Below are 25,143 nucleotides of genomic sequence, written 5' to 3'. Positions count from 1 at the left end.
CATATAGACCAAATTTGTAATTCAACATATTTTAGAATATAAATCATTATTATAATTAATACTAAGTTCACTTTTCAAGAAGGGGGTGAAATATTAATATGAATATTTTTTTCAAACAATTACATAGTTAGAAATTTTTTATTAATACTAGGTTAGCTATTAAAAAATTTCTAACGATGTAATTGTTTTTTTTTAAATAGTTTATTGATATTTTTATAGTTCAACAATAATTCGATTAAGAATGATAATTATGATATCACTAATATTTATTCATTCAGATCTTTTAAATTTTTTTTTAGTACATTATGTAAAGGTGGGAATTCGAAATCTCACTCACATATCATAGATGTCTTAATCTATTGAATTATATTCCGATCCGTTCAAATCTCTCGTGTTGTTGTCGAATTCTCAAAATACATATAACAATGTAGATGAAAAGGAATTTAATATCTGACGGGATAAGGAATACAATGATTCTACCTTGGAATATGAAAAAAATATATATATATATTTTGAACCCCACCAATCTTTGGTTTTGGCTTTAGCATTTAACCCTATAAATACCCAACAACTTAGATATCCTTCTTTCATGTCTCTCTCTCCCTCTTGAAGCTTTCTGCCATTTTTCTTATTATTATTTCTTCTTCTTCTTCTTCTTCTTCTTTCTGACAACCTCGTTTTCCTCTCTCTTCTGTCCAAAATTTAATTGCTAATTTAATTTGTCCACTTCTTTATTTATTACTGCAAAACAGTGCCTTCATTTGTTTCTGTGTGTCTCTTCATATTTTTTATTTCTAGTTTAGTTAATTTTGGAGATCTATGGAGGCTTCTTCTTCTTTGGATTGGGATTCTGAAATTGGGTTCCAGCCCCATGTTCTAGCTGTTGACGATAATCTCGTCGACCGTAAACTCGTCGAGAAGTTGCTCAAGAACTCCGCTTGTAAAGGTACATATTAGGCTCTACAAGATTTCTGTTTAAATCTCATTTTAGTGGTTGAGGTTTCAAGATTTCAGTAGTTTCAAAATGTATAGTTTTGGTGTCTTTTTTTCAAAATTAAGATATAATCGTTTTAGAGGTGAAAGACTAAAATAATTATTTTTTTAAATTATAAGAACTAAAATAGACGTGTTTTAATAGTTGTGATAGAACTTAAAAATTTAGGAACTGACATAATGAAAAGTGAAATTTAAACTTATAATTTTCCATGGCATTAACGTTTCTTTCAGTGTTCAAATGGGTTTCTGTTTGGCAGCCCAGAAAATTCTCTGGTGTTCTCTAAATAAAGTGAGAAAATCTGGAAAGAAAATTTCAAGGACAATTTTTTTTTTCCTTAACTTTTTTTTGCAGTAACAACAGCAGAAAATGGTCGCAGTGCTTTGGAGTTTCTGGGTTTATTGGATGATCATCAACACAGCAACTTAGAACGTAGGAGTGTAAGTAAACTCAAATTTTTTTTCCAAAAAAAATCTGTTTGTTTGGTGAGAAAATGAAGGAAAATTCAGCTGGATTTTTTTTTTCCATGAAAACCATTTCTTATTGTGAATTTGCTTTTGCAGAGATCGAAGGTGAACATGATCATCACAGATTATTGCATGCCTGGCATGTCTGGATATGAACTCCTCAAAAGGATTAAGGTATGGTTTCTCATTTCTCGTTTTAATGTTATCAAGATTTATAATATAAGTTGGACAGTTTCTTATAAATGTGAGAGAACAATTACTTGTATTTTAAGCATGAAACAAAAACGAGAATGTACCCAACGATAATGAACATGATCATCACAGATAATTGTTTTTGCTTTTTAAAAAATAATGAACTGGCAATTTCTTTTTTTATAATGGTCAATATGAAATAGGTATTGAAGAGTTAGCTTAGAAAACAATTCCCTCTTGTTGCAGAGATCGTCGATAATGAAGGAAGTTCCCGTGGTGATCGTATCATCAGAAAACGTCCCCACTCGCATCAACAAGTAAATAGAAACCTCTCTCTCGTCTCCGACGATAAAACTTCAAGATCTCAATTTCTTACTACAACTTTTTTAGACGAACGACGACGATCGTCGCTTACTTTACCTTCTTCTCGCTCAATCGTACTAGTTTATTTTTGAACAGGTGTTTAGAGGAAGGAGCTGAGATGTTCATGTTGAAACCTTTGAAGCAATCTGATGTGGTGAAACTACTGAAATGCCAGATGATGAACTGAGATAAATCTAGAGAGAAATATTTTTCCAGTTTAGATTTTTTTCTTTCTTTTTTCGGAAGATTTGAAAGGCCTTGAGCTGTTTTGCAAATTTTGTGGATGCCACTGTTCAATGGATTTAGGCTGCAATATTCCAATGATTTTGGATTTATAAATATGTCTAATCACTTCATATTGGTAATTTATTTGGGAGAAAATTTTTTTTAGACTTTTATTCCTGTTGTCATGTCGGCATCATTTTTAAATATTATGAATTATTTAAGACAAATTATAGTTCGAATGGAAAGAGTATGTAATTGCAATGTTTAATTTTTTTTTCAATATCTTTGGGTTAAATTAGTTTGGCAAAATAATATTTAACTTTGTTTGGTAAATTTTAAATTAATTGAAAAAATGTGAGTGACAGTTTAAATATTTTTTAGTACAAAATTGAGAGATGTAGATCAGTCAAATATAATATTTGAGTGATTATACATTAAAAAGAAAGAAAAGGTCTTTAATTAAGGTTTAAAACCAAGGTTACCAAAAAAGAAAGTTTTCTCTATTTAAGATTTCTAAAATGTGAGCTTGAAAATTTAGGATCTAACTCAGCAGTCATTCTCCCTTTTGTTAAAGGTCCAAATTTTTAATTGGGATTTAAGTTGGTAGGTTATGTTGTGTTTGGTTGGTAATTAGAAAGCAGAAATTTGAAAACAACGGATTTAATGAAAGTCAGGATTGTATCGTTTGTTTTCAGTGTTTTCAAATATGTGTTTGGTAGGAGATTTTGTAATTGAATCTCAATTTAAAAATTGTTAAATGTTTCTCTGGCAATATATTTGTAAATTAGATGTAGTTACAAACTAAATTTTAATTTAATCTAAACTTATATTAATTAATTTATGAATTTTGTATATTTATTATTTTACAAAGTTATATAATTTAAAATACATTATATTTTACATGTTTCAATTTTAACAAGCATAAAATGAGTTTATAACATGAAGTAAAATATATTTATCAAAAGTTTTTATTTTTTTAATGTAATTTTGAATTTTAAAAATTTCAAATTCTGAATCTGAAAACACTGAAAACATAAAAAAGTCGTTTTTATAATTCTACTGTTTGGATCATAGAATCTGAAAACAGTTCTCAAAAACGAATTTCAAAAATTCTGCCAAAGGCCTATTCGTTGAATCCATTTGATTGAGTGAATCTGAAAAAAAAAAAAAAAGAATCCGAGTTTTCAACCAAACGGGCTATTCATTTCAAACCAAACAAATAAAACCCATAGATTTCAAAAAAGTAAAAAAAAAAAAAAGTCATCATAATATGAAAAAGAGAAACCAAACAAATAGAGGTATTTACATGCTTTTATTTATAAGATCTTTTTGGTCGAGATTATAATGCTTTAATCAGTTAAATTATTTTCAGATGGATTCTTCTTATTATTATCTTAAAGACTAGAGATTATGAACCATACATTTGGTCAGTTATCTACATATAAACAATTGACCTATCTAATTCAAGCCTAGATCAATGGATATGGTGTCTATTTCTTCCCATGATAGCTTTTATATTTTATAAAGTTTAAAGAAATTGTACAACGTAAAATAGATATGTATTTTTAAAAGTATCATTACTTTTTTCTTTTTTCTTTTTTCAAAAGTTTCACAAATGTGATTTTAAGGCTTGCCTTGTATAATTCTATACCATTGCAATTTATGTTATTTTTGTAAATTTTAAAATTAATGCTATGCATAAAATACATATTTCTTTGGTGTAATTCCCTCTAAAAATTTGTATGAGATTTAAGGGAAAAAAAAATATTCTAACCCTTTATATGTTGAAGAACTCTTTATCAAGATAAAAAATAGAAACTTTAAATATTATTTTGGTCACCATACTTTTTCTAGTTCATTTTTAATCATTATACTTTCTTTAACTCACCTTTAGTCATTGTACTTTTTCTAGTTCATTTTAGTCCCTATAATTTCAAAATATTCGTTTTGGACCCAGTACTTTAAAAAGTAAATATTTTAGTCTCTATTTGCAAAATTTTAACACACGAAGAAAACCTTTTAATTCAAAGTCATAGTTACATTTTAAGAAATATAGCGAAGGTATATCATGATAAAATTGTGATAAAAAAAATATGATAAATTAAGAAACCAAGTGATCACTTTTTAAAAGTACATGGATTAAAACGAATATTTGAAAATAAGTGGATTGAAATAAACTTGGTTTGCCCCTTATTTTCGACTATTACAGTTGACATTGACTAACTTTACGATACGGATGGACACAAAAAAGAATGCAGGCAGCGGAAATACAAAAGAGAAGAGTAAAGATTTTCAACCCAGGACATGTTATTGACTCAACCACAAATCTATTGAACGAAGATAGTTTGTTTACTCTCGGTCACAAGTTAGAAGGAAATCTGTTGACTTCGTTTACACTCTAATGCAATAAAAAAAACAAGTGAGTGAGGCCGACTAAGCTTCTATTGGAAGTAAGGTAAGATTTGGATCGTATACCACCTTCAACTCTTCTCAAGATTCTATATTATTAAAAGTCCCTTTAAAATAAAATCAAAATCAACTAAAGTGAAATTACATCAGGTAGTTAAGCTCTAAAAGAAAACTACCAAAAAAAAGAAAACGATATCTGTTTGCCCATCACATTTCCACCTGATCTTCTAGACGTTACCCGCTATCTTCCCTCTGTCTTTCTCTTCAGTCTTCAATGGAGACGCCATTAATGGACCTTTCTTCCCACAGCCCATTTTTCACCCCCAAGAATCATTCCTTATACCATTTTTACCCTTCAAAAATAACCATTCCTACCCTCTGTTGTCCCAATAACCCCACCACTTCCCTTCGCCGGTTTTGCGCCGATACGACGCCGCCTGAAGACATTCACGCAGCAGCTTCAGATTCGGCCCCTGAAAGAACCCAGAACCGCCGCAGGATAGTCCGATTAGCGTGGGAGAAGTTGGTCCGATGGTCCAGGTCTTGGCGGTTCAAGGCCAGGACCGATGTTCTTGAGCGTACGAACAAGGTGGGTGGGTTTTAATCTGCTCGTTTTCTTTTATCTACTTGTGTCTTTTTATTTTTGCCTGATGAATATGTGAGCTAATCTTATTATTGAGCTTTAGCTGTGTGTAATTCGACACTGCCTGCAACTTGTTTGTTAAAATGCAGCAGAGAAGTTCCACTGTAGCATCTTGTTTTTTCTTCATTTTCTTTCCCAATTTGTAAGAGCAGTATAGGAATTTCTTTTAATGTTCGAAAATATTACCATCACAAATACATGTGAAAGTTCGCAATATTCGAACTTGCAACTCTTAGAGGTAGAGATGTCTTAACCGCTTAAATTGGCTGAATTTTAGGAATTGTTGGACCTTGTTCTCAAATTAATCAGTTGTATTTGCCCTGGAAATTCGTAGAAGTTCAACTTTCTTGTCCCTATAGCTTACCTCATTGTACTCTCTTGTGAGTTGTAATTTTGAACGAGTCCCATTGTATGGCATTGTTTTTCCAAGTACTAAAGATTTAGTTCCTCTTTGGGCATGGAGAACGATGGTTATTATTGGGGGGAATGATGACCACTAGAAAATTAGTCAACACCATATTACTTGACTTTGAATTTAAGTACCAATAAACTTGATGGCATCTAATTTACTACCACCTTGTCAAAGTTATTTTTCCATTCTTTGCTATATCCGTTATTTGGGTGCGGGGCGTAATTTAAGGTGTGTTGGAAAGTGTCTTTTGGCCCTAGAGACTACAAGGTTTGACCGTTTGAGTCTAACATTTTTCTTTGAAATTAATAGTTTATTTGACCATCTAGGATATGAAATAATCAAATATAAAAAGGTGTAATCATATTGGAGCTAATAAAATAGAGCTCTAAAGTAGCTTAACTGTGTAGGTATTAATGATATTTTATTGGTAAACGTGGTTGTCCCACCTTGCTAAGAGTCAAGAGACAAGCCTTCAAAATTAGTACACTAGTTATAGTATCTCAAACCCAATTAATTATCAGCAAGACCTTTTGCATCCTTGCAAGTGCTTGGGTGGGCATCACAGTGTATAAAGGTTGAATTTGGCACTTTAGGACGCTTTTGCACTAAATATCAATATCCTTGTGAAAAAAAATCAACAATTCTCAAAGTAATATCTCTTGTTATTAAAGAAGTTGTCCTCATATAATATTTCTACTCTAAGTCAGGCAGCAAACATTTCTCTGAACTGTACTGTTTCTTTTATTCCAGTGATCAATAATTGTGTCATTAATATTTTATTCGTCACCAAGGTCAACATCACTATGCTTAGCTTAAATGTCAAACTTCTAGTGCAATAGACTGAGTCTTTTTCAAAATGATATTTGTTTAAAGCATATTCTACTTCCAAAATTTCTTTTTTCTTATTTAATAGTTCATTGTGTCAATTTTATCAGGTGGCTGTGCTTGGAGGGGGATCTTTTGGTACAGCAATGGCTGCCCATATTGCTGGTAGAAAGCCCCAATTGGAAGTCAACATGCTTCTTCGTGATCCTCAAGTATGCCAGTCAATTAATGATACCCACTACAATTGGTAAATTTCCATGTACTCCAAAGAACCTTTCCTTTCCTCCACTCTTTTGTGATGTATGTGAGCTGGTGCATGTTTGCGTGGTCTCAGATGAAAGTTTGCCTGATTGAATATGATTGATGACATTTCTTCTCATTCTCAGTAAGTACTTCCCAACGCACAAGCTACCAGTAAATGTTATTGCTACAACTGATGCCAAAGCTGCTTTGCTAGGTGCTGATTTCTGTTTTCACGCTGTACCTGTGCAGGTCTTTCACTACCCTGTTTAAATTTGTGCATTAATATTTGTTTGCTCTTGTAGCTATGAAATAATTACGAAGATGTAATGGGGAAAAAACATAGAATGCAGTTCCTTCTTTACAAATTCTTGCAAACAAATTCAAAATTTTTTCATATGCATTTTTAGGCCATTAAGAAATGTGGATCTTCATCATGTTCTCTTTTTTGGGGGATTAGAGTATTTTTTAAAATTTCATTGCAGTTCAGCTCATCGTTTCTTGAGAGCATTGCTGATCATGTTGATCCACACGTGCCATTCATATCCCTAAGCAAAGGGCTGGAACTTAATACCTTGAGGATGATGTCTCAGATTATACCACAAGCACTCAGTAACCCTCGACAACCTTTTATTGCTCTTTCAGGACCTTCATTTGCTTCAGAAATAATGAATAAATTGCCAACAGGTGATAACACACATTATATACATATTCCTTAGTACACACTCATTTCAGTTGTATTATTTTAAAATTTATTTTGCACTTATATCTTGATTTTCCAGCAATGGTAGTGGCATCAAAGGACAAAAAATTGGCAAATGCAGCCCAACAACTGCTAGCTTCTAGTTATCTAAGAATAAGCACTTCAAGGTAGATTTAATTATCATAAAATGTGGGCTTTCTTGTCTTGTATATTGTAATTCAAAAATACCTTCTGGTAGAAACTTTAATTCCTCCTTTTGGTATGATCATCTTATGAAGCATCTAATTTTTGACATTCAGTCATTCATCCACTTTTTTCATTTCTACTTCAATATTTGTTTATTTCTCCATTGCCTAAGCACAAATTCCCTCGCAAATAGTTTCTTTTCAGAAAATAACATAAACCGCAATGAAAAGATAGCAGTAAACTCTTGAGGAAATGATCTGTAAGAGTAAGCCTGTTTACATGGCTTGTAACTTCTGATGACTCAGTGATGTCACAGGGGTGGAGATTGCAGGTGCACTAAAGAATGTGCTTGCAATAGCAGCAGGAATTGTTGAGGGGATGAATCTTGGTAACAACTCTATGGCAGCTCTTGTAGCACAAGGGTGTTCTGAGATCCGTTGGCTGGCAACAAAGGTGTGCTTTTATTCATCATTAATTTCTTGGTACATGAGTATGATTTATTTACACTTAAATTATCTCTCTTTATCCAATAACTCGAGGAAGCCAATGGAGCTACTTACCAGTTGCCATCAACCATTGAAATATTGATTGATAAAAGTTATTAGAAGCATATTTTGATGTTCCTGCTCTATGTGGTTTGTAAAATTGTTGTTGGTGATGGTCAGATGGGATGCTTTAAATATCTGTTTTCTCAATGGCATTTGAATATGGTACTGCTCTATGGACCCCTGACTCATGATAGTGTGAGCTAACAGCTATGAACCTCATGGTCTGACCACCTACCTAAGATATTAAAATCATATTAATTTCCTGACAACTAAATATTGTAAAGATCTTTTTTCTTTATATCCGCGAGTGTCCAGGCCAACTTACGCATACCTCAACTAATCTCGAGATAACCGCCCGACCCTACAACATTTGGTGTCGGGAAATACATAGGAATTACTAATTCCTAAGGTAGGTGACCATCATGGGGTTTGAACCCATTCCCTCTTAATTAACCCTAGTTCATTTGGACCAATGGTTAGAGTACACTCATGTTGTAAAGATCATTTGGCTAGAGCATGCACATATATCGAAAAGATAATAATAATAATGGTCCTTTCTCTTTGCCTGCTAATGTAATCAGATTGTTACAGAGAGCTGACTGCTTTTTATTGCCTTTGGTGTAACTTGCAATTGGATCGTTGGCCTCACATTCCTGCTGTCAGTCATAGTTCAAGCCTTATCTGCATTAAACACATTATTATCTTTCGTATCTACAATTTGTCTGAATGCAATCATGGCATTCTGATTACTTTTTCCTTCAAAATTTTTTTCTTAAAGATGGGAGCGAAGCCAACGACAATTACCGGTCTCTCGGGCACAGGGGACATTATGCTTACATGTTTTGTCAACCTCTCCCGAAACCGAACTGTTGGAGTACGACTAGGATCTGGCGAGAATCTGGATGATATATTGAGCTCCATGAATCAGGTACTGGGTTATCCCTTGGGTAGCATGTCAGGCAATGTTTGGTGTCCATTTATAATGCCAGCAGTTGTTAAGGACCCCTGTATTCAATAGGTTGCAGAAGGTGTATCAACTGCAGGGGCTGTAATCGCATTGGCTCAGAAGTATAATGTAAAGATGCCAGTTTTGACAGCGGTGGCCCGGATCATTGACAACGAGCTAACGCCACAAAAAGCGGTTCTTGAATTGATGGGGCTTCCTCAGGTAAAACTCTTAGCTCTCATTGAACTGGTAACTTGGATGTTTATGAACTTGATCAGATTGCTTGAATTCTCATTTGAACTTCATTTAGGTGGAAGAGGTCTGAAACCTGAGGGGCTCCACAGATACTTGCATCATAATCACAGAACTTTTGTGGCATGAAACCTTGCCAGCAACTATTTTTACCACGATATTATGATATCGAAAAATTTTATTTGTCGAAGGATTCTTCGCTAATTTTTGGGAGATCAGAAGTTGTTATGTCAAACCTGCCAGTTGATATGAACATTTGAGCATTTTGATTCTTATAAATTGAATTCAATGATTTTGTTCTTGTAAATTCACAATCATAAAAGATGTCACTCCTCTCCAATTTCTTGAAAGCTCGGTTTCTAATAAAAAAAAGGAATATGACTCAAAACTGTTCGTAAAATTTTCCATCCAATCCAATTTTATTGAAAGTTCATCAACTAAGAAGCATACATACTTTGACAATTTTTAATAGTAATATACGATAAAATAATTAAATTTTAAAGTAAAATATATCGAATTTACTTTTTTTTTATTGACTTTAATTTCTTTACACTATAAAAGTGATATTTATTTTTTTCAAAATGTATATATATTAATATGCATCGGTATCTTAAATTTTTTAAAAAATGACGTGACACCATACCCATGTCGTATAAATGACCCGTACTTTTTAGTTCATAAATATCAAATGAAGCATAGTTCATAAATATCAAATGAAGCATATGATGTGCGTTGTTGACTACTTAAAATTTTAGTAAATTCATAGCAAAAGTTAGCATTGCAAATAACCTACGAAAGTTCACCAAACAGTACAAGTTAGCTCTACCTTTTCAAAAGCATCGAAAATTTTTCCCTACATATGATGTCATATTCCAAAAAAAAAAGAAAAAAGAAAAAAGAAAAAAAAAAGCCTATGCAAGTTCAGATAATTAAACATATGTCCATCTTTGTATAATCTGAGAGCAGGAAATATCATTTCACAGAACAGTGACTGAATCCAACAGAAAGATGTATTGATTTCAAACCAGCTCCTTTCACCTCTTTCCTTTTCATTTTATCAAGTTGAGGCTGCAAAACACATATATATGTGTATATATAAATTTTTCAAGGATTTCCATTAAGTCTCCAATGGAGTTGGTTGATCATAGAGGATATTTACCTTCATTTTCTTCATTACCCTTCCAACCTGGCTGCAATTTTCAACTTTGAAGCACTGAAACTCAAGCAGTGGGCTCCTGTTCTAAGCAGCTTAGTGAGTGAAATGAAACAAATACCACCAAAATATACAGAGAGAGGCATCACTCTCTTTTATCTTCCTCAAGATCTCCTCCAAGCCCAAACACAGGGTGATCTGCAGTAGTAGATGGTGCCTTTCTTTCCTTCCTTTCCAGCTTGTTAGATAAATCTGCAGCTACCTTAATTCCGGTTCCGGTGAGTGCCACGACTTCCTCATCGACGTCGTCCCCGGTGTCCTCCGAGTATGCAAATCTACGAAGCCCAGAATCATTCAACTCTATAACTAGACACTTGTCGATTTCATTTGATGATAATTTTGGTTTCTTAAAAACTCATTTTTAATCTTCTCTTTTATAGCATTTCAGGATAAGCAATTCAGCTGCAGCAGTTTTTGGAAGTGAGAAGCTAGTGCTGTGAGAGAGACAGAAGATAAAGATAGATAGCTATCCAAGTGCATACAAAAGAAAGTAGTGAAGCGAAAATATGAAATAGTAGGACGTGTAAAAGTAAAGTAGGGGAAAAAATCTTTCAAGTTAGGAAAATTATTTGCCAACATTACTTTATCCAGTATCTCCAATTTCTGTTACTTGGGAAGATTTTTCTATGTAACCTTATCATATATTCATACGGGATAGACCTTTCAAACCAAGATCCGAGCATAAATTATTTGCTAGGCAGCTTAGTTTGTCAGGAGGAGATACAAGGAGTTAAGTAGATTCCAAAAGGAGGCAAGGGATCGCTACCTGGTGATCGGGTTATGAGAAGGAGCCCAGAGAACGCATATAACTACCAAGAGAACAAAAGAAAGCAAAATCCAGAAAGCTGGAATGATCCAAGCTCTTCGCCACAGCTCACTCAATGGGTCGGTAGCATTGAAGTACAACTACACGAACAAAAATCAGTAATCCTAAACAATTGGACTTATCTTACAAATTGTTCAAGCAATGGAGAAAAATGGAGGGAGATAAATGAAATACATCACCTCATATCCAATCCAAGCTATGGAGAGCAACACTGTAACTGCAAGGCAGTTCGTAAACTTCCGATACAGCTCGAGTTTGGCCATGCTTTTTCTAATCTATATAGTATACAAAATAGAGAACCAAATATGATCATCCTTCCAGCAGAAGAAACCAAGATGTCACACACTAAACTGGATAAAAAGACATGAATTAAATCTCAAAGAAGTATAATTTACCTGAAGCTTCTCCAAAGTTTTTGATAATGATGAAAAGATCCAGAGAATAAAGCAAGCATCCAGTACAGCAACTGGCAACACCAGAAAGAACCTTGTTTTTCCAGAGAAGTCATTAACATTTCCCAAATGTTCAACAAGCTCAAGTGCTTCAGAAGCCAAGAAATATGCAGCACCCAGAAGGACCACTTTCATGGTTATACCACCGAGGGTCGGTCGCACAACCCCGTATCCCATCGAAACCACTAGGAGAAGCAGCCTAGAAACAGTCTTCTTAATAGCGCTAAACGTAACTGCCAAAGTGGTAATCCCCATTGGTCGACTTCCAGAGGAATTAAAATTTGAATACTCAAAATACCAAAGGGCCATTTCACACATTCCCAAACCTATAACACAAGTGATATGGTAGTGCAATTGTATTACATCTTTCCAATATCTTACAAACCAGAGAAACCAGACAAGACCCAGAACAATGTAAGACAAAGACATTAAGCCAAAGAATGTCACCATTGGAGCCATCTTTCCTGGTAAATAACCATCTGGGTTTCTCCAAACCGTTCTTCCACTGATCACCGTACCTCGGAGTTGCGGATCACAGAACATAAAATACAGATAATACATTCCAGTTTTGTTGAGTTCAACAGTAGTAGGTTCCATTTTAGCTTCTTCACTTATCCCTTCAAAGAAAGTCTGAATTCTCCTTGGTCCATTAGGGTAATCTGACTCCTCATTGATAATAACTTCTCCTACTTTGCAAGATCCATTATTCGCAAGCTTCTGGGTGCAGCATATAATATCAGAATTCAGAAATGCCCCTCCAATTTTTGTCCTGTCTTTGACCTCCACAATAATAGCTTCAATTAACCCAGTTTTTTGCTGCATCTCATTTTTCTGTTCAGCAGATTCTTTTGTTCGCCAAAATGTGATCGATTCAAACCTACATTTTCGCACAAACAATATGACAAACAGGAACTAATTTCAAATCTCTGATATACTTCCATCACATGCAGAAACCCATTTGAACTGGACACTTAACGACTAATTTCAACCAACCATTCCAACATTTGACAAAAGATTTTGCGGAAACAAACTAACCCAAATTGGCCCTACTCGATCAAATGAAGTACAGTAGCGAAAATCGAGAGAGAGACGCGAAAAACAGGGGTTCGATTAATTTACCTGATGAAGGACATTCCGTCGAGCGTTTGGTCTGCAGAAGCGGTGGTATTGGAGCTGAGAGGGTGAAAATGGGAAGCATACAGCCCTTCACTACCGCCATGGAAGAAGAAAGAATTGGAACGATGAATGAAAGATTCGTTTTGGTATTGATGGATGGAAGCACCCACTAGAGAGATTGAGAAGCAGCTGAGAAATGTAAGCGCAAGGATGATTTGAATGTACCCGTTAATGGAGGAAGCAACCAAATCGAAAAGCTCCCTCTTCATCGTTCTCTGCTACTCGTTTCTTCTTCCGGAGAACAAGAACCAACGTACAAAATAGCTTTTACGGCAAAATTGTAACACATTCGTAAGCTATACGTCTCAAAATTGGAGTATATTTTATTTTATTTCTTTTGAGCGAAAGATTGAATCTTGCCTCTAATGATGCCTAATTTGTTTAAGTATTCATGATTTTTTTTTTTTTTAAGAATAAGTATTCATGAAATTCACTTTGAGCATAGTTCAGCGGTAATTGACATATATCTCAAACAAAAAGTTCACACCGTGACAAGTTGTTAGTAGATTTTATATATGTTCGTTTTTATAAACTTGGCGTGTGTGTGTATATATATCTTGCTACAACAATATATGAGTTGGGGATTTAAACTCGAATCTTTTTGGTCGGACATACCTGTCTTAATCAGTTGAGTCAATCTTAGGTCAACGATAGACTTGTAGATAGATGTTCAACAAATGGGATAGAATATCGTGAACTGGAATGGTAAAAGATAAATGATTCTGAGTTTTTTTTGTAACCAAGTTTGGAAAGATGGGTTTTTGGGGGATTTAAGGTATTTAAAAAGGATAAGTACATAAATATCCCATTTAGAGATCCAAATTTCACCATTTGAAATGAATATTTCACACATGTTTATGGTTAGTCCATTTATGATAGATTCCCATACAAAAATTACAAATATGACCGCAATAGATATCTTATATTTTAAAAAAATGAAAAAAAATCTTAACATGAGTAAAGAAGAATACGTGAGATTTAAAATTTGGGAAAGCGAGAGAGATTTCGGAAAGAATCCAAGAGCTAGAGTCCATTTGTTTGTGGTTTTGATCGGGCATTTTTAATGTGGGATTCCATTCTCGTAGAAATCACTCGAATTTTTTGCAGATCGTCGAAAAGTCGCGTCGGTGAAGATGCTGCAGATTAGGGTTGTCGCCGCTTGGAGTCTTCGAAGCCGCATAATTGGTGAAGATGTTATAGATCGGGTCATCGAAGCTGCATCGATTCAGATGTTGTGCAGATCAGGTCGTCGAAGCTGCACTATTGAAGATGCGACAGAACAGGGTCGTCATTGCTCAGAGTCAGCGAAGCCACGCCAGTGAAGATGTTGCAGATCTGGGAGATGTGCCATCGAATCTCTTCATCGTGCCGTTGTGGATCATCATTAAGGTTCCTAGGTAGTTGGTATCCATGGTCAGATGGGCCATCAGAGGTTATCTTCGACGAGGGAAAGGTCGATGGGGTTGAGAACAACAAGGGGGACTACTTGAGGAAGAAGGAAAAGAGTTTCTTTTTTTGGAGTCTATATTGTGTGTTGTTATAGAGTATATGTTGGATATATGATCCATATACGTATGTGGGGTATACTTTGGATATATATGCTAAGATGTATATTATATAAAACCTAATATTTTTGTATACGACATTAGACGAATATATATTTTATCATCCCGTAAAACATATTAAAAGATATAATTTATGTAATGTTTGTTGGAAAAAGAGCTGGAAAAGAAATAGTACCTATACAATTATTTTTAAAGAAGTATATATTATATAACCATATAACAATAAAAGGTATATATTATATAACCTAATTAATAGGTTGAAAAGATTAATGAATGGTTGGAATAAAAAAAGGTTGCCAGAAAAGATAAAAATGCAACCGCCCACAATATAAAAAAAATGTAGGAACCTTGATGAGTAGGTTTTGTATCTCCTTTTTTCTTTTTTTTTTTTGCAGCACGTTTTCTTGGAGTGAATGTAAATATAATTCAATGATTCAATTTCAAATCATCGCTACCTTATTTAGGCTTAATATGCATATGCTTGAAAAGGGAGGATTGAGATGATAAAAAATGGCTCAAAAATAAAATGTTTAAATATTAAATTACAAATTTTAAAAATATTTAATAGTCACCCTTGTCCAACTATCAATGTTTGTAACTTTTTAGAAAGTCCAAAGAAGAAAATGACTAATTATTTGAATTTCATAATTGCCAAATTGTCTTTGACTTTTCAATTCAATTAATTGATCAACTCATAATTGATCTATTTTTTTAATAATTTTTTGTCCCTTTTTAGAATTTAATTTGAATTCATCTAATTTGTCCAATTGATGAACTGTAATTTATATTTTAAAAAAAAGAATGGTATTTTAATAATTATTAAATGCTATTTATTATATTTATGAAAAAAGATAGAACAGATAATGTAAAAAGTTTAAAAAAAAAACAAAAAAATATGAGAATTTTATTTTTAAAAAATTAATTAATGTTATATATTTTTTTTATATATAACTTCGATAAATCAAAAAAAGGATGGAAATGTTCAAGCGTTTAAAATATTTTTGTGTGTTTTCTATTTAATAAAAATAACATTAGATTTGCTTCCCAATTGTTTATTCATTTTATTTTTTGCTTTTTAAAAATATTTTGAAATTTTAATCATTTTTTAAGTAAAAAATAAAATATACTTTTTTTTAGCTCAAAGTGGACTAATGTTATGAAAAGTTAAAACTCATTAAAAAAACTATTTTACTAACAACTTGGAGTTTTATTTTTACCTTTTTATTAAAAAAAAACAATTTTTAAATTTGCATTTCGCCTTTGTTTTTAGCATTTAATAACATTAGAAACTTGACTAAAAAATAATCCATACATAAAACATAGAAGTTTGATCCATTAATTTTAATAACTAATATGTCTCAAAATTGAAAAAAAAAAGAAAAAAAAAGTCTAATTGGTCCTTAAACTTTAAACAAAATATCTAATAAGTCTTTGAATTTTTAATTTTGTATCTAATAGGTTTTTAAATTTTAATAAATGTCTAAAAAATTATATATAAAAACATGTGTCTAAAAGATTTAGGGACATGTTAGATACAGAATTAAAAGTTTAGGTGCTATGAATACGAAAATTGAAAGTTCAATGACCTATTCAAAACTTTCTAAAACTTAAGACTTTATTAGACAGTACAACACAACATTGAAAGTTTAGAGATTTATTAGATAATTTTGAAAATTTCGAGACATATTAAATACAATACTAAAAAGGAAAATTTATAACCAACAATTGCTATAATTTTAGGGCCAAAATGAGATTTGACTTTTTTTTAAGAAATCAAACGTAAAATTTAATTGGTGGTCGGATATTTAGTCAAACTCACAATTTATTTTTGAAATTATGTCCTTCTACTTTTAAAATAATCATTTTTGTCCTTCAACATTTATTCATTTTAGTACATATACTTTCAAATATCTGTTTTTGTCATGCACTTTCAAAAAGTGACCGTTTTGATCTTCATTTTCATTTTTATCACATTTCTATTGACTACCATTAGCATGATACTTAACTCGTAAAAAAATTTAGCCAGGAAATTGTAATAAAAGATGTCCATTTTGTATACAATTTATGTCCGTATAGGAAAACAAGACGGACGTTTTGCAAGTTTAGAGACTAAAATAAATAAAAGTTGATGGTACATGTATCAAATTAGACGTTTAAAAATTATGTGAATTAAAATAAACCAGAACTGAAGGTACAAAATCCAAAAATTGTATTTAAATCATAAAGATAAAACTTTATAGTATCCAAAAAAATATAAAAATAAAACTGTATGTTTTCTTTTCAGTACAACATGTGGATGAGAATTGAACTCACATACTCCTGGTTGGAGATATATGTCAATTACAAATTTTTTTAATACATTTAATAAGATAACGTGACAAATACGAAATTAAAAAGATTATTTTAATATGTATAATAGTCTCTAAGATATTTAATCTCTAATATATTAAATTAATGAAATCAATCAAATTAAACCGTCCGTTGGTTTGCATGTGACAGCCACCAAGCATGTTAAGAAACAAAAAATAATAATAATAAATAAATAAAACAAACTAATAATAATAAAACAAAACAAAAAACCATATAATAATATATTGACATATTCACTTATGGGCTAAAAATTATTTAGCCCCTAATCTATATTTTGTTCTTTGTTCCAATTTGATAAATGATGTTTTAAAGGGTTGAATTTTATTTTTTATATATTGAATTATTTTTCAATTATGTTTTAGTCCCTACTTGAGCCTCTTTTTTCAATTTAAAATATCCATGATTTGATATTCTTTCGTATCTCTTAAAAAATCAAACATTATTGTCCGTAATTGACACATATCATTCTCAATTACTAAAAGAAAGCAAAAAAAACTTTGATGGTAAGATTTATAAATGTTTCAATAAAAATATAAAAATAAAATATTGTTGAACAAAATTGTACTAATAATTATTTTTGAAATAAAGTACATTATTGATTTTTAATAAGCTAAGAATAAAGTATTATAAATAAAAATTAAAACTAAAAAATATATCATGTGAAAGGTACAGATATATGGTAAATTTCAGATAATGACGTAATTGCAAATTTTTAATTAAAATAAATTTCATAGATTTTAAAGTAAATAATTAAAGCTAGTTAATGTATAACAAAATAAAATAACTTAAATTAAAATATGTTATTAAAATTTTTAGAACAAAATATATTTTTAGTCCTTTAGGTTGATGATCCTTTAGAGTTTTAATAATTATTTTTATGGAATAGCTTAATTGATAATTTTTTAATATATAAAGAGTAAATTTGATATTTATTTAATTTTAAAAAGTCATAATAATAAATGAATAAGGAAAACTAATAATAAAAAGAAGATAAGCAAAATGGGGATAGAAAGTTTTTGCTCTTAACTACGTTTATATATAGTATATATAATATATATATATATATTCTCTTAAAATAGTACTAGAGAGAGAATTGTTAAATAAAGTTATTAGTCACCAACTTAAGCTTAGCTGATCAACTAATTAAGACACCTAACTCGGACCAAAAGATCGAGAGTTCGAATCTTCACCCCACACGTTGTATTAAAAAAAATGACATTATTGGTCCATGTACCTTAGTTTCAATTTAGCTAGTGTTATTAAAAGCATTATTTCGTCCCTAACATTTTGATTTTTTTTTATTAAAGTCATGTATTTATTTAAGGATATGTTTAGTTATTTGAAAATATTGCTTTCTTAGGAAATGTCACATCATAAAAACATATAACGGGGCAAATTCAAACATATACTAGTTGATACGATATCTATTATTATCTTAAAAGTTGACGGTTTAATTTACCTACCCTTGAACTCAAACGAAAAAAAGATGCACGATGAGATTCTAACTTATAACGTCTTAGCGGAGAGGTAGAATGTTTAAACTATTTAAGATATATAGGTTGATGTGTGAAAATCTCTATTATTTTACTTCAAAAGTTTATTTAATTTTGAGACGCCAGCAAAGGTTTGAGTTTACTATTACACAATTTTGAAAGAGAAATCAAAGGCTCGTTTGGGAACGTTCATTTTTCTTGTTCCTATTTCTTCATTTTTAATAAAGAAAAATTAATTGTATGATCCTAACATCCATGAATTCAAGTAGGATAAAACAATATTTTTATTTATGTTTTGGAACAAATTGGAAATGGAACCAAAGAAATAAAACTTATTTTGGTTTTTTCTAAAATTTCTAAATAATTTTGAAAATGTTCCCAAAATCGGAGAAACAAGAAACATAGTTAATTATAAAATGCTTAGATTGCTTAAGAAAATTAGAAACCAGAAATCAGAAGGTTACCGAATCGCTCTAAAATGCAACCACAACAATTACCAAAGACAACAAAATTATTTGATATTAATTGATTGACCATTTTGCCCTTCAATAACATAGAAATGACACAAATGTGTCCTCTAAGAAAGCTCCAAGATAACCACCAAAAAGGCATCATATCTTCAATTCCTAGTTGTTTCAATTTGGGACAAAGTTTTGCCCCTTCTTTTCCTCACACTGAATAACAAAAGAAGGAAAATAAAAAAGTCACCAAAAGTTGCAAATGCTAACCAAGTTCCCACACAAAAGTTTGACTCTTTATATTATTTAACCTAACTAATCAATCTCCTTTTTCGAATCTCAAAATTACATAGCAATTTCATTTTCGGTTGTTACATTTTCTCTTTAACTTTATCCATCATACGATATATACTAAGACTCCCGAACAAAATTCTAGATCCGTCACTCGCTACTCTCACTGCCACAATGATAACCCTCTTTCAAACCTAATTTTTTCCAAATTATGCAAGTAGACCCGTAAAGATAAGGACATAATGAAAAAGAAAAGAAAAAGGAGTAATTTTTGCAAAGTGTGAAAGAAACATTTAAAACCAAATTAGAAAACAGCCAAATTAACATTGTCTTGCTTTCTGTCCCAAAACACACACACACACACACAAAGTTCAAACCAAACTAAAAGCAAATGGAAATCAAAAACAAAACCCACAAATTAAATTCTTCTTCTTTGTTCTTCATGATCTTCATAGTCGTTGGTCTAAATTTTCCATGAAAACTACAAAACCCTTCAATTTTTTCAAACCCCAAAAAAGAAGATTCTTTTTCAATGGGTAGAAGGGGCGAAGTCTTCCTCTAGACCCAACTCCCTTTTTTTTTTTTTTAGTTGAAATTCTACGTCGACCACGACCATGACCAAGTCTCTAATTTTTTCAAAAACTACCTTTTTTTTTCCTTTTCTTGTACCGTATACCACAAACATGTCTTATTTTATTCAATCAAAACTTGGGTTTTTTTTTCCTTTCCTTTTTGATCATAGATACATATAAATATATGTATTCTCTTCAACTTTTTTAGCATCTTCCATGGCCAACCAGAGAAAGTTGCAGGAGGAACTGGATTTGTCTATGGAGGAGGCCATTTCCTTGATCCTTCGTGGGTGTTCTTTGGCGAGAGAATTGGAATTCAGTGTTCTCAATAATAATGTTAATTTCCGGCAGCCCCAGATGGTGGCGCAGTCGTGTGATGAGATTTTGAGCGTTTTTGCCGCCGCCAAGGACCGCCTGAGCAGCCATGAACGGCCGCCGTCAGACGTCGGGTTGGAGGAGTGGCTGAGATCCACCTGCTCGCAGGCCATGGAGCTCGCGCAAATGCAGATGAGGACGCCGGTGGCCGCGGTGGCCGTGGCGCCGCCATTGCCCGTGACCATGGAGGATTCTGGCAAGATGGTCGGAATTGGTTTGGCTTCATCGTCGCAAAAAGGACGAACACGGTAATTTAGTCAAATTTCACAAATTGTATACATAATTACAGCACATTTGATTATCCTAATTTTGTAGCAATGAGCTGATTATGTTTATCTTATGGTTTGAGACGAGTTTAAATCATTCGTTATTGGTAATTTTAGAATTTTCAATTTGAATGCTTATATACTTGTAATATTTGTTGTTACCAAATTGTTAGCCTACGACACATTTTAAATTTACATGGCAATAAAAAAAAAATTTTAGTTTATTAGGGTTTATCGCAGAAAAAAGTAAAAAAGACAAGTGAGTTCATTCATATTGATCCTAAAAATACTTTAGGGATGATCCGTAAATTTATTTTTACTTAATCGACTAACTTGTATCGTTTAAAAGACTAAATTGAAATTAAACCCTACGAAGCAAAATTGGAAATTTAACCTAAAATTAAAAGAAAGAAAACATAATTATATATAAAATCTCTAAATTAAAGTAAGGATGGGAATTGGGGTTGGTAAAGCGTGGGAAAGGGAAGAACTTGATCACTTTTCCCACGAAGTTAAGTATAAAAAGTATATATATAAGGCTTCCTTTTTTTCTTTCATTTTTCCTTTTCTTTCCATTATTGATTGAGAATTTTGAAAAATGGGTTTAAGCAGGAAATATGATATGGAGAAGAGGACGGTGCGAGTGGCGGCGCCGCTTATCGGAAACACAGAGCTTCCGCCAGACGATGGCTTTACATGGCGGAAATATGGTCAGAAGGAGATCCTCGGCTGTCGATTTCCCAGGTTTGTTTTACTCTCTCGTTTCTCGTTTCTAGTTTTTGAAAACATACTTCATGCGTTTTAGACGTTTGGAATGAGAGTTTGAATTTGTATTAAAATGACAAACTCGTATTTGTCAATGGATTTTTCAAGCATGATCTAAGTTTGCTCAACATATTTCATAAGTTTAACTTAATTTCTTAAATACCAAAACTTCTTAAACACTCGTAGGTGTTAAAATATTGAACTTAAACCCTAAATATCCTTCGACTTTAAATAGTCAGCGTAATTATGTGCACTAAAATTAGGGAAAGTTCTGTCTCCAAAGGATAGCTTGGGGCCTCAAAGAATAACTTCGAGGTCTTTGATTCAAACCACATGGGATTACAACTTTCATCCAGCAATGACTCATTGCGTATGTTCGGGTATGGGTACAATGTGCATACCCTAGGAATATATAGGCTAAAGGGCCGCCGACTCCTGGTTAATAAAAAAAAATTAGGGGAAGTTGTGGAAGACACATCGAAAAAACTTTCTTTGAGAAATTGTTGCGGTTAAACTATATTTTATACAATCTCGTTAGTAGAGGTAGGAATTTAGATTTAAGGTTTAATTATAACTCTTATAAGTTTAAAAATTAGAGCTAACAAAATTATAGTTATATGGAGTTTGATTATTGAACAATTTAATAAGTATTGGGGATAATTGTTGAAATTGAAAGGTGAAGGGATGAAATTCTAACCACAATTCCCTTGAAATTGTTAGAGCACAAACCCATAATTTTAAAATTAACAATTAACATCATTTATTCTATTTATTAAAAAATCAAAAAGATAAATAGAACTTTTAATTTTAAAACTGGTTCTTTCAAACAAGCATTTTTAAAGTTTTAACACTAAACCTCTAGTTTTAACTTCTTCTTCTTCTTCTTTTCTTTTTGTTTTTTTTTTTTTCTGAGTTCTAGTTTTAAGCTTTTCGTTCCCTAAATTGTCTGTTAAAAATTAAAACAATAATAATAATAATAAAATTACATAATAATTTTCGCCTCATACTGCTAAATTTGGTTAATTTTAGCCCGAAAGTTTTTTTTTTTCCCTTCTTTCATCAATACTATGAGTTGGTGAAAATTTTAGTATACGCATTTGGGATAATGACTTTTGAGAAAATTGGCTTTTAAATAAAAACAACTTTTTTTATTAGCAGTTTTAAAAAATTAATAATATTTAAAGTGTGTTTCCTAAATGATTTTAGACCATTAAAAGTATTTCAAAGAAAATCTACAATATTTGATAATAAATAAAAGTATTTTTAAAAAAGTTGGATCGTTTCAAAACTATTTTAAAGAAATATTTAGAGAGATGATTATCTTCTTTTTCTCTTAATGATCATAACCGGGAGTGTTCGAGACAACTTTTTGACCCTACTGTATTTGATTGTGAAAGAAATTCATAGGACATTAAATCTTAGGTAGATGACTACCATAGTCTGAACTCATTCACGCTAAATTCTTTTTGGAGATGATTATACAGAAAATTAAAATACTATTTTGTTCTATATGTATTTTCAGCTTTTGGTTCATTTTGATCGTCTCATGCCTGAAGTGTTCAATTTGGTTACTTTTAACCTAGTTTATTTTAGTCTTTATACTTTCAAATTGTTTATTTTGATCCATATATACTCATAAAGTAACCATTTTGATTTCTTATTTTTATTTTTAATCTCAATTTTTCTATTATAATTTCAGCATGACACTACATTCAATATATTTATATTGAAATGTAACTATGACTTTATACGGACGTAGAATTTGTGGTAAAAAATTTAAAATATGGACAAAAAATGGCCACTTTCAATTAAAAAATATTGAAATGTAATGGTTTACCAAATGTATTTCTTTTTGCTTTTCAATTAAAAAAATGAGAAATTTCACGTCATAATATAAATTAATTAATTTAAAAGACATATTCATTTCATACTATTTATCTAATTGCCTCTAAAAGAATAACAAGAGAATAATTTCCAAACAAAAAACAATAAATAAAAACATTATCAGATAAAAAGACTATTAATTTTGTTTTTCTTTTTTAAAGAGAGAATGATTTTAAAAGTTTGTCCTTAGATTCACTTTGATTATATAAAATGATTATTGAAAATTTGACTGATTCAATTCAAAACAAAGTTATTTATTCTTCTTCAAAAAGTGGCCAAGTGGGGCAGCTTATTTGAATTTATGACTCATTCTTTGATTCAATTATGTGTCTATATGCTTAATAAAACCTTCCATGCCTTGTGGAATTTTCAGTTCCTTCAAATTTTCAAATTCAAACTCATTTAATTAGCAATTGACATTTTACTAAGTTTTTCAAACTAATATTATTTTATCATTTTTACTACTTCCTTTAACATCATTATTAATGTTAAAAAAAATTAAACGTAAAGACAACGACACTTAAGATATGTTCGAAAGTACGTGTTTTTAAATACTTATAAACGTTTTCTACCTCACCAACGTAGTCCTTTCATGGAGCTGATTTATCAAGTGCTTCAAATTTAGTACTTTGTTTTATTAACTTCTCCTTGCTACACTTTCCTCTCTTTCTTTTTTTCTCTCCCTCATTTCCTTCCACCCACATACACATATAAATATATATAATTTTCTTCGCTAATCTATTTCTACGCCTAATTTCTCCCAGTTCAGTCTACTTTATTAATTTTAATTATTTTCATTTTGTATTTCTTATAACTTTAATTAATTTTATTTAAAGCATCTCTCGATTCTAAAAACATTTATTACTTATTCCAAATCTGTGAAAACTTAAAAATAAAAATTAGGTGGAAGAATTAGAAAATTTCTCGCATAATTAAAAAATAATATTAAAACATAAGAGATCAAACTAAAATTTACTCAGACGTTAGGGGATTAAAACGTATATTTAGTCTTTAAAAACACCAAATTACCCAAAGAAAAAAAAAAACCCTGAGGGTTAAAAATGTAATTGTAGTCATCTTCTTGCAGAGGCTATTTCAGATGCACTCACCAGAAGCTCTACCACTGCCCCGCGAAGAAGCACGTGCAGCGCCTCGACGCCGATCCCCACACGTTCGAAGTCACCTACCGCGGCGACCACACGTGCCACATGTCCGCCACGGCGCCGTCCGCTGCGCCGCCGGACGTCGCCTGCAGCCAACACATGGCACAGTTCCGCTCCCCATCCGGCGGATGGCTTTCCATGGACTTCGGCTCTGCAACTGGGTCCGGCGCTCCGGCCACCGCCCGGTACGGCAGAGACGGCGGCGGCGACCAGTTTCCGGTGCTGGACATGGCCGACGCCATGTTCAACTCCGGCAGCTGCAGCAGCAACAGTATGGACTCCATCTTCGCCGCTTGTGTGGCGGAGGAACACCACAAGTGGGACAAAGACGACCACAAGAATTAGTCAAAGTTCTTTTTCGATTTAGGTTGAAATTACAAATTTGGTCTCCTGAATTTCATGTTTATTTAGTCCCGATACTTCCAAAATTAAATTTTTCATATTTTAGAACCAAGAGATGGTATATATATTCTTTTTGTGTGTATGAAATTTGGGTTGATAATGAATTTTGATTTTGATTAGTAAACGGTGTGATAAACATAAAGTTACTTTGCTATTTTAATATGTGCTGATATAGCAAACTAACCACGCTCATGAAAAATAAACATGAGGATGATCACATGACACATGGCACAACGTAGTACGTATGATGAGTTAAATGAATGAATTATCGTAAAATTTAGAGAGAACAAGTTATTTTTAGAACCTGCCCAAGAATCCATAATTTAACCTAAATGGATGAAATATCGTTTTGGGAATAATGTAATTTTTCTAATATAATAAATATGGGGTGAGAATTAAAATATTCTATCTCAAAGAAAGATATAGATATTTTAATTCACTGAACTCTGTTCTTATTATCTACGAGG

The 25,143-nt window shown here is 31.9% G+C and overlaps 4 protein-coding genes across 6 annotated transcripts; 3 read left to right on the top strand and 1 right to left on the bottom strand.

Moving 5' to 3' along the window:
• The first annotated feature begins 587 nt into the window (after positions 1-587).
• RR16 (response regulator 16) lies at positions 588-2,414 on the top strand. The gene is made up of 5 exons (XM_022291139.2): positions 588-946; positions 1,349-1,434; positions 1,558-1,635; positions 1,900-1,970; positions 2,113-2,414. Exons 1-5 carry the CDS (start codon positions 820-822, stop codon positions 2,201-2,203), a joined length of 453 nt encoding a protein of 150 aa, XP_022146831.1. The 5' UTR covers positions 588-819; the 3' UTR covers positions 2,204-2,414.
• Positions 2,415-4,808: 2,394 nt separating this feature from the next.
• GLY1 (NAD-dependent glycerol-3-phosphate dehydrogenase family protein) lies at positions 4,809-9,712 on the top strand. Its single transcript, XM_022291037.2, has 9 exons — positions 4,809-5,239; positions 6,641-6,777; positions 6,917-7,022; positions 7,256-7,457; positions 7,553-7,640; positions 7,965-8,112; positions 8,986-9,135; positions 9,226-9,375; positions 9,464-9,712. The coding sequence occupies exons 1-9, from the start codon at positions 4,925-4,927 to the stop codon at positions 9,476-9,478; spliced, it is 1,311 nt and encodes a 436-aa protein (XP_022146729.1). The 5' UTR covers positions 4,809-4,924; the 3' UTR covers positions 9,479-9,712.
• A 491-nt stretch (positions 9,713-10,203) lies between these two features.
• Positions 10,204-13,379, bottom strand: LOC111015953 (uncharacterized). 3 transcript variants are annotated; one of them, XR_002602096.2, is made up of 6 exons: positions 13,016-13,372; positions 11,840-12,773; positions 11,624-11,719; positions 11,385-11,524; positions 10,565-10,893; positions 10,204-10,473 (listed from the first exon to the last, which is right to left on the bottom strand). XR_002602096.2 is itself a non-coding variant. In XM_022291160.2 (5 exons), the coding sequence occupies exons 1-5, from the start codon at positions 13,279-13,281 to the stop codon at positions 10,704-10,706; spliced, it is 1,626 nt and encodes a 541-aa protein (XP_022146852.1). In that variant the 5' UTR covers positions 13,282-13,372; the 3' UTR covers positions 10,204-10,703. The 3 variants fall into 3 exon arrangements, 2 of the variants coding, with proteins under 2 accessions (XP_022146852.1, XP_022146853.1); XM_022291160.2 differs by having other exon boundaries at positions 10,204-10,893; XM_022291161.2 differs by lacking the exons at positions 10,204-10,473; positions 10,565-10,893 and adding an exon at positions 10,900-11,052 and having other exon boundaries at positions 13,016-13,379.
• A 6,543-nt stretch (positions 13,380-19,922) lies between these two features.
• On the top strand, positions 19,923-24,763 carry WRKY55 (WRKY DNA-binding protein 55). The gene is made up of 3 exons (XM_022291167.2): positions 19,923-20,444; positions 21,075-21,206; positions 24,199-24,763. The coding sequence occupies exons 1-3, from the start codon at positions 20,038-20,040 to the stop codon at positions 24,617-24,619; spliced, it is 960 nt and encodes a 319-aa protein (XP_022146859.2). The 5' UTR covers positions 19,923-20,037; the 3' UTR covers positions 24,620-24,763.
• Positions 24,764-25,143: the final 380 nt, after the last annotated feature.

Source organism: Momordica charantia (assembly GCF_013281855.1).
Source record: "Momordica charantia cultivar OHB3-1 chromosome 9 unlocalized genomic scaffold, Mcharantia_2.0 BLBB01000009.1, whole genome shotgun sequence".
NCBI classification, from domain to species: domain Eukaryota; kingdom Viridiplantae; phylum Streptophyta; class Magnoliopsida; order Cucurbitales; family Cucurbitaceae; genus Momordica; species Momordica charantia.
The sequence above is the reverse complement of the archived record's forward strand: the minus strand, read 5'-3'. Positions and strand labels throughout refer to the sequence as shown.

What these genes read in the sequence shown, in the direction of transcription:
- RR16 (XM_022291139.2), top strand. Translation starts at nt 820, where the DNA reads ATGGAGGCTTCTTCTTCTTTGGATTGGGATTCTGAAATTGGGTTCCAG. An exon ending in AACTCCTCAAAAGGATTAAG is followed by an intron (nt 1,636 to 1,899) that starts GTATGGTTTCTC and finishes CTCTTGTTGCAG; the next exon opens with AGATCGTCGATAATGAAGGA. An exon ending in GTCCCCACTCGCATCAACAA is followed by an intron (nt 1,971 to 2,112) that starts GTAAATAGAAAC and finishes ATTTTTGAACAG; the next exon opens with GTGTTTAGAGGAAGGAGCTG.
- GLY1 (XM_022291037.2), top strand. Translation starts at nt 4,925, where the DNA reads ATGGAGACGCCATTAATGGACCTTTCTTCCCACAGCCCATTTTTCACC. An exon ending in TTCACGCTGTACCTGTGCAG is followed by an intron (nt 7,023 to 7,255) that starts GTCTTTCACTAC and finishes ATTTCATTGCAG; the next exon opens with TTCAGCTCATCGTTTCTTGA. An exon ending in CTAAGAATAAGCACTTCAAG is followed by an intron (nt 7,641 to 7,964) that starts GTAGATTTAATT and finishes CTGATGACTCAG; the next exon opens with TGATGTCACAGGGGTGGAGA.
- LOC111015953 (XM_022291160.2), bottom strand. Translation starts at nt 13,281, where the DNA reads ATGAAGAGGGAGCTTTTCGATTTGGTTGCTTCCTCCATTAACGGGTAC. An exon ending in TAGCTTGGATTGGATATGAG is followed by an intron (nt 11,525 to 11,623) that starts GTGATGTATTTC and finishes TTGTTCGTGTAG; the next exon opens with TTGTACTTCAATGCTACCGA. An exon ending in TCTCATAACCCGATCACCAG is followed by an intron (nt 10,894 to 11,384) that starts GTAGCGATCCCT and finishes TGGGCTTCGTAG; the next exon opens with ATTTGCATACTCGGAGGACA.
- WRKY55 (XM_022291167.2), top strand. Translation starts at nt 20,038, where the DNA reads ATGGCCAACCAGAGAAAGTTGCAGGAGGAACTGGATTTGTCTATGGAG. An exon ending in TCGCAAAAAGGACGAACACG is followed by an intron (nt 20,445 to 21,074) that starts GTAATTTAGTCA and finishes GGGTTTAAGCAG; the next exon opens with GAAATATGATATGGAGAAGA. An exon ending in CTCGGCTGTCGATTTCCCAG is followed by an intron (nt 21,207 to 24,198) that starts GTTTGTTTTACT and finishes ATCTTCTTGCAG; the next exon opens with AGGCTATTTCAGATGCACTC.